General features: G+C 38.8%; 2 protein-coding genes across 3 annotated transcripts in view; both read right to left on the bottom strand.

Annotated features, from left to right (window-relative positions):
* LOC105136642 (uncharacterized) overlaps positions 1–6,124 on the bottom strand; it is a 33,324-nt gene extending 27,200 nt beyond the window's left edge. The window contains exon 1 of the mRNA XM_011042060.1: positions 5,769–6,124. The gene's annotated coding sequence lies outside the window, so the exon portion shown is untranslated. The remainder of the gene's footprint in view (positions 1–5,768) is intronic.
* A 142-nt stretch (positions 6,125–6,266) lies between these two features.
* LOC105136641 (uncharacterized) lies at positions 6,267–8,632 on the bottom strand. 2 transcript variants are annotated; one of them, XM_011042057.1, is made up of 3 exons: positions 7,445–8,632; positions 7,177–7,254; positions 6,267–6,553 (listed from the first exon to the last, which is right to left on the bottom strand). In XM_011042057.1, the coding sequence occupies exons 1-3, from the start codon at positions 8,282–8,284 to the stop codon at positions 6,446–6,448; spliced, it is 1,026 nt and encodes a 341-aa protein (XP_011040359.1). In that variant the 5' UTR covers positions 8,285–8,632; the 3' UTR covers positions 6,267–6,445. The 2 variants fall into 2 exon arrangements, with proteins under 2 accessions (XP_011040359.1, XP_011040360.1); XM_011042058.1 differs by lacking the exon at positions 7,177–7,254.
* Between the last annotated feature and the right edge of the window lie 6 nt (positions 8,633–8,638).

Below are 8,638 nucleotides of genomic sequence, written 5' to 3' on the forward strand. Positions count from 1 at the left end.
ACACCGGTGCACCAGGCCACAATTGTTCATGCTGGAAGACATACCCTTTGAAGATGGACCAGCAGACATAGACATGGAAATTAAGAACACTGTAGACGATGCCATTCCAGAAATTTCCTTCCATGCTTTGGCTGGAACGACTCATCCACAAACCTTTCGAGTGATTGGAAAGGTAGGAAACAAAGATTTAACGATCCTAATCGATGGGGGCAGTACCCATAACTTCATCGATCAAGCGGTTGCAACCAAACTTGGGTTACCAGTAATTCGTGACAAGGTGTTTCGGGTAACTGTTGGAAACAAAGAAATTATCGAGTGTACAGGGCGGTGTATAGGGCTTCTACTTAATATACAGGGGTTGTCGATTCAAGCTGATTTTTATGTTTTGCCCGTTACAGCGTGTCAAGCCGTGTTGGGAGTGCAATGGCTAGAAACATTGGGTTCGATTGAGACAGATTACAAACAACTAAGCATGTCCTTCTGTCAGGCAGGGAAATTACATACCATTCGGCTTGCAACGATCCGAGCTAGCTCCCATGACTGAGAAGGAATTGCTACACCACTCAGGCCCTAGATTTTTCCTTCATGTGATGTCAATAACAACCCAACCAGAACCAACCACACACATTCCAGCCGACCTGCAAAGGTTATTGACAGAGTTTGATCACCTGTTCAAGGAGCCATCTGGGTTGCCACCAGTACGGAGCTATGATCACCACATTTCCCTGCTTCCAAATCAGCCACCAATCAGTACGAGACCCTATAGGTACCCCCATTATCAAAAAAATGAGATAGAAAAATTGGTGAGTGAATTTCTTGAATCCGACATCATTCGTCCTAGCCGAAGCCCATTTTCATCACCAGTTTTGTTGATAAAAAAATCTGATGGCTCATGGCGATTTTGCGTTGATTATCGTGCTTTGTTGATAAAAAAATCTGATGGCTCATAGTGATTTTGCATTGATTATCATGCTCTCAATGACATCACGATTAAAGATAAGTTTCCGATCCCAATTATTGATGAGTTATTGGATGAATTGTAAGGTGCAAAATATTTTTCGAAGTTGGATTTGAGGTCTGGCTATCATCAGATAAGAGTCCGTGATGATGACATCTCAAAAACTGCCTTCCGCACTCATGACGGCCATTATGAGTTCCTTGTGATGCCCTTCAGTTTGACTAACGCTCCCGCTACCTTTCAAAACTTAATGAAGGACATATTTCGACCTCATTTATGAAAGTTTGTCTTGTTTTTTTTTTTATGATATTCTTGTATACAACAGGCAACTTTTTTTTTATGATATTCTTGTATACAGCAGGTCTTGGGATGAGCATTTACGGCATCTAAAAGTGGTCCTCCAACTTCTATCCACTCATCAGTTGTTTGTCAAAGCATCCAAGTGCCAATTTGGGGTTTTAATGGTCGACTACTTAGGCCATCGAATTTCATGGCAGGGTGTTGCTATGGATCCAAATAAAATCAATTCAGTCCAACAATGGCCTGTGCCGACCTCAGCAAAGGGGGTTCGTGGATTCCTTGGTTTCGCGGGTTACTATCGGAAATTCGTCCGTGATTTTGGTTCAATTGCTGCATCTCTAACACAACTCTTAACCAAGGATGGTTTTTGGTGGACAACTGAATCTCAGGAAGCCTTTGTGAAATTGAAGACAGCCCTTGTTACTCCTCCAGTTTTACGTCTTCCAGATTTTCAACAGCCCTTTGTTGTCGAATGCGATGCAAGCGGAACAGGTCTGGGAGCTATACTGTCACAAAATGACCAACCCATTGCGTTCTTTAGCGAAGCCTTGAAAGGGTCGGCAAGGGCACTGTCAACTTACGATAAGGAAATGTTGGCGGTGGTGAAAGCTGTGCGCAAGTGGTGACCGTATTTGTTGGGCAAGCCGTTTGTAATCAAAACTGACCACCAAAGTTTGAAATACTTACTTGAGCAACGTATTTTGACTCCTTCCCAAGCTAGATGGCTGCCCAAACTTATGGGCCATGACTACACCATACTATACAAACGTGGCAGAGATAATCAAGGTCCAGATGCTCTATCTCGAGTTAACTTGCTTCAGTTTCAGGCCCTTACGCTACCCTCTGCAGACTGGTGGCCCTCCCTGCAACAAGAGGTAATTGACAATCCCTATTATGCCACCTGGAGCAAGAATGCTTCATCTAATTGTTTTGGTAGAGATGGAGTTTGGATGGAAAACGGTAAAGTCCACTTGAGCCCAAACTCCTCTTTACTCCCTGCAGTATTAGCAGACGCACACTCATCGCTGGTAGGAAGACATTTTGGCTATCTTAAAACCATCAACCGAGTCAGCTCAAGTTTTATATGGTCGGGGTTACGCACCGCTGTGAAGGAATTCATCCGAAACTGCATGGTCTGTCAACGTTGCAAGTATGACACTCTTAGACAAAGCTGTCTATGGCGTTCCCCCGCCTTTTATGATTTTGTATATTCCAGGTACTACCAAGGTCTAGGCTGTTGACGATATGCTGCGCTCAAGGGATGAAATTCTTCGTGATCTTCGAAAAAATTTGGTTGCTACCCAGGTTCGAATGAAGTGCCAGGCTGATCGTCACCGACAAGAGGTTTTCTTTGAGGTAGGAGACTATGTTTATTTACGTCTACAGTTGTATCGTCAAAAATCTGTAGCGTTTCGGAGTTCGTTGAAGTTGTCTCCTCGATTCTTTGGTCCCTTCAAAATTCTTGCAAGAGTAGGGACAGTTGCATATAAGCTGGACTTGCCAATTGGGGCACAAATTCACAACGTGTTCCATGTCAGTTTACTAAGGAAACATGTTGGTCCGCTCGACTTACCTATAGTGTCATTACCTCCTGTTTCTGCTGATGTCCAAATTTTACCAGAACCTAAAGTCATTTTGGATCGAAGGGTGGTTCAGAAGGGCAAGTATAGACTGAAAACTGAAGTATTGGTTCAATGGAAGGGCGCTTCCCGTGAAGATGTGACATGGGAGAATTTATGGGGATTCTCCAAGACCTATCCAGATTTTCGCCTTGAGGACAAGGACGCTCCAAGGGTGGGGGAATGATATGAATCAGATCTGGTGGCCTTGAGGTACACGTGGGGTTGGACCAAGTCAGAAGGATTATTGCAGTATTTGTTAGGTAATGGGTTTATTGCACTGGAATTGGTCAAATAAATAAAGGTTGTTAGTATGGGGCTCCATATCTTTAGCAGCCACTCTATTAGGATTTCCTGTTTTATTGCTATTTTCTTGCCTTGTCAGTTGTAATGCTTGCTGGCCTATTTAGACAGCAAAGAAAAGGGAATAAAGTATCAAATTAAGAAATTAAACACTCTTCAACCTCTGTTATTCTTCTTCTTCTTTCCTACCCAAAATTAATCCTGTCATTGGTATCAGAGTTTGGTTCGGTTCATGGATACACGTTCGAAATCAAATGTGGAATTCCGAACGGAAGTCACCGACATCTTAACTCATCACGAGTCCAGCTTTGATGAGATGAAACAAGATGTCAATGAGATGAAACACGACTTGAATGAAATAAAACAAAATTTTTCAAAACCATTCCTCGAATCTCCCCATTGTTCCACAAATTTATGACTTCTTCAAGAAATTTTTTAAGCATTTTATCTTTTCCTCAACAATGGAAACTAGTTCTCTTGATGAACCCCAGAAGAAACTGTTTTGTAAGATGAAAAGTAAATATGGATATCTCTGAAAAAATCTCTTAAAAGGGATAGTGAAAAGATTGTTATGAGAAAAGAATTCTGCACTAGATTTTGGGCAAGGCGTCATAAAATACGAGTTGCTGCATATTGTTGTTACAGCAAGCAAAGAGAAGGTATGGGTTGCAATGCCATAAAATAGATAGATGCAACTTCCAAGATGTATTGCCTATAATTCTAAAGCTCCGGCAATCAGCTTTCGCAAATCAACACATGTGAGTAACAATCTTAAAATTTGGCTGCTTTGATACAGAGCAAGCAAGAGATGCTAAATATTAAAAAGATATTCAGCTTGCAAGGAACAAAAGATTTAAATTAGTTTTATTTTTATTCTCTCGGTGGACAGAGTTTGGTTTCCTTTTCTTGAACACTTAAAGGGGCATTGGGGTTGGGCACAAAACAAAGAAGAGATGCTAAATAATAAAGAACCAAGATTGCAAGGATTAAGAAACTTTAAATTAATTGCATTTTCTTTCCTTCATAGACAGAGTTCGCATTCTGTCTTAGAGAAGGAACACTGAACATCAATGCAGTGATGAGTCGTATCTTCTGACTTCATTTCTTGGAATATGATGTTCGAGCACTGAACTCCCGAAAGGTTTGAATCTGTAGCTCACATTTACCCTTGGATTGGTGTGTTATCAATACTGCAACCTCAAAACAGAGAAAATGTACCAGAAAATGATTTGTGAGACTACTCTTGAACTTCAATGCGACTACTAGCAGTTCAAACCAGAAAACTACTGCAGGATATGAAGCTCCTGATGCATGAACAATGGAATCTGGTTCAATCATCAAAACTATTCCCAGAAATGATTCAACTCAATAGGCACATCGAAAATTTTGTAAAAACCCACCCGGTGAGGTGTAAGACTCCATCAATACTGGCTTTTATTACTCGGGATCCTTTGCCTGTACCATGTTAGAAGGCAACTCAAGAAAAGATTAAAATTCTGCATTAAAAAGATTTCAAGTAGAGCTTCATAGATTTCAGGAAGAGCTTCATGCCTGTTATAGCAGCAATGCAAGGACAATGGTACCAAATCAACAATTAAAATGAGAGTGATGAGCATTGTAAGGTGGCTTGATAGACACATCAAATGTCATGGAAACTTAATTGCTTGAATACGATGAAGTACGCTTTGAAATTGAAACAAGAATCATAGTTATATATTCATCTACTATATATCTATCCAGATGTATAGCAGATCAGAAACAAGGCAGCTTACCTTGTCCAGTTGAATAAACGGATTGACATGTGAAGCATCAGAGGAGGCTGGCTTTTCTTATGTTAACGGATTGTCATATGAAGCTCTGCTTCTTGGCACCTCTCTCTCTAGAGCATCCCATCTAATTTTTCCAGGAAAAACCTGTGTGTGAGAGGAGAGCTGCTTGAGATGCAGCTATTCTAAAGAAAGGTTAAAAAAAAAAAAAAAAAAAAAGTGTTTGAAAACAGTGAGCGAGTTTGTGCGTAGCATTACTGCTCATGGCAGCCGGAAATTAGAAATTAATTTTGTAAATATTTTAATATACTATTATAAAAAATAAAATTAAAAAATTATTTTAATATATTAAAAAATATTTTAAAAAACTATAAAAAAATAGAATTCATTATTTTTAGAAACTATATATTATTGTTCTAATTATTTTTAAAACTCGTAACAAATTAGATTTTAATACAAAAGAAAAGGTTCTATATGTACATAAAAAATAAAAATAGATATTAAATTTTTATTTTAATCATAAAGTTAATAAAATTTGCAAAATATTTTAATAAATACAACCAATCTGAATGTACGAATTTAAATTTAAATAATTGTATAGAACTATATAAGTTTTTAGTTGATATTAATTTTGATCGATAGCTCATGATGGTTTGAAAAAACATGAAAAACAAGCAACGCCCCTCAAGATTATTTTTAAGGATAAAAAAAAACCTTCACTCTAAAAGAAAAATCCCTTCTCTTCCCCTCATCTTTCGTGCTCAATCACCCAGACAAAAAAGCACAGCCACCACAATTCTGAAGCCTCGGGTTAAAACCCACCAAAAATAGTGGCAATAAGAGGTGCAGATGGAGGAAGACAGTGAACAACCACTGCCGATACCCACATCAGATCTCACCGTCATGAAGTCTACCTCCCTCAGTGATCGATTAAATGCGATTTGGTTTCATCAAATTTGGGTTTCTTTTGATTTATGGGAGGTTCTTGAGATGGGTTTGTGGTGGATAAGTGGATTTGAAGGAATCTGGGGAGGGAGGGAGAGTATTTAAAGATTGTCTTAGGATTTCAAGCTCGAAGATTGCTTGAAGATTTAAGTCAAAGACCTGAATCTTAGGCTTTTCTTACTTTATTAAAAACACTTTAGAAAAAATATGGTGTGGCCCACGATGGGCGGACCATCACTCTAGTGTTACTAAAATTAGAATCACGAGATTAAATTTATAAAAAAAATCAATACAAAATGAGCCTTTAAACCCAAAGGCAGCGAGATACTCAGCTCACCACATTCCTTCTCGAGAAATTCATAGTACTCTTATTTTTATTCTTCAATTGATAAACACAAATGTTTTGCTCATGTTCTTTCTGACTATGGATATAACATAGTACTCTTACTTGAAGACTAAACTCATCTTATTATTAATTTGATAAAGATTGAATAATCCCTTGATCATCAGTTTGTGCATGCTGGTGAACCTCCTTAAAGAGCATGAATCCTATGCTATGGAGTTGATGCAACTAAAAAAGACCTCAACTGCTCAAGCTCTCGGTCTTTACGCTCAAGCTCTTCGTCTTTATATGCTACCATCCTTTTCACTTCTTTCACCTCCTTCAAAATAGTTGTAATTTTGAAACTCGGCATCATAGTTTTGAAATCCGCCCCGGCCCGGCGAGTCGACCCGGAGCTAAAACTGGGCTGGGTTAATGAAAAAATAAGATAAATCATGACTTAGCTGACCCGGCGTGCTGATCTGGAAACTCGAACGACCCGACAAAACCCTGTCAAAAACACGATTGCAACCCGTTGACTTTTGTTTTTTCTTTACTAAAACAATGTCGTTTTGAATTTTTTTAAAATAAAAATTGACCCGGCCGACCTGGTCAAAACCTGGAACCCGGGTTTTAGACCGGGCTGGCCACCGGGCCGGGTTTAAAAAATATGCTCAACATGAATAATTGGCAGATCATTGATTAATCTAAGCACGCAACTTTTTCTTATTCAAAAAATAGAAATTAGGAGTCCTATGAATTTCAAGTTAATATTCTCATTCCAATAGATAGAGGTAATTTGACTAATTTCCTATTGTTAATCAATCAACGTTTGCTAGCAAATTAAGTACGCAAATTAAGTGCAACTTTGTGTGGTGTAAAAATTCTGCAACGCAACCTATGCAGAAATTATTCATATACTATATTTTCCTCCTATGCAATCAAAGAAAATTGACATCATACCTCATTGGAACTTGACAGTGACATGTCTGCATTACCTCTCAGATATCTATTAATGGCCCCACGATATTCTTCTTCCTCCTTTATATTTTTTGTTGAAAATTGCGATGAAACATCATCCAGATTGTTGTCAAGAATTAAAGTAGTTATCAGTTAACATAATCAAATATCTAATATTAATAATTTACTCCATAGTTTTCTTAGACACAAAGATCAATATATGGTAATCGATGGAGCTAATGTACTTGAGAAAGATTTTTGGTAGATTTACCCATGGCAATAACAGATCATGACCACGTATGTAATCATTTAATGAATTGTAGTCTTTGAATGAATTGTATTCATACTGTTCGCTCAAACCAAGATGTAGCATGAGAAAGCAGACATGGGTCAGCAACTCTCCACCTCTTCTCAGTTGTTGAGCGTGTTCTTTCCATGGACAATGAGCTGGTGCATAAGCAAGCATTTCCATCCAAACTTCTTCGATTATCTCCCATCGCTTCTTAAATCCCAGCAAACGCAATTGCTTGGCGAGCCTATCCCCACCAGCTACCGCTGACTTGGTTTCTTTCCAGCGAAATTGAAACCGTATATCATCAATAACAAATGATTCATAGTAGAACAGAATTGCATCTACAACTTCTTCCCTGCTTGTCGCCGGGCTTTTAGTGGGAGCTTCCTCCTTACTTATGATGCTATCCAAGTCTCGCAAGGAATGTAGATATCCCTCATCACCGATTCCTTGGGATAGCGTATCTGGTCTTATTACCAAAAGATACATCATGTATTCAGATAGAAATCTGCTTGTTTTATATTCTGAGGAGACATTGTTTGCATCTTTATCAACACAGTAACAAATCTCTGTTGCGAGATGCCAGACAAGAATGCTTCGAATGAATTCCATTTCAGTTGTGCTCCACTTCAAGTCCTGTAACAGTCCCTCTCTTTCCAGCGCACCATCTCCTCTCTGACTAATTATTTTTCTTCTGAAATTCTTATCAATGAAATTGAAATCTTCCTTAATCTTCAGAGAGTTCTTTTGGAGGTGTCCGAAAATAAAATCCTGTAGTCCACCATTAATATCTTTCCGATTCACATTCATCTGCTTCATCAGTTCATCGATTCCCAGAAATTCCAAGCATTTAGGTGGCTTGCTTTCAATGGAAGAGCTTATCAGGTTATACTGTGCTATGGATCTCGACCACTTCTCGCTTCTAGTTCCTTATCAGAGAATAAAGAGCACTAGTCAGGGCGTTCCCTCCTTCATTAGTCAACCAGATCATTGTCCAGTCAGAGAAAACAAGGCATAAAAAAACATAAAACTCGAGAAAAATAGCGGTCACAAACATTAAATACGTAATTGTAAAGTCGATCGTTGAGTAGGCATGCTTCTCAATCTTGACTTGGAAGGTAATAAACGCAGTGAAAGTGAGCAGAAAGCTGATAGAGCGAAGAATGATTCCGG

This window comes from Populus euphratica, unplaced genomic scaffold, assembly GCF_000495115.2.
Source record: "Populus euphratica unplaced genomic scaffold, PopEup_1.0 scaffold133.1, whole genome shotgun sequence".
NCBI classification, from domain to species: Eukaryota; Viridiplantae; Streptophyta; class Magnoliopsida; order Malpighiales; family Salicaceae; genus Populus; species Populus euphratica.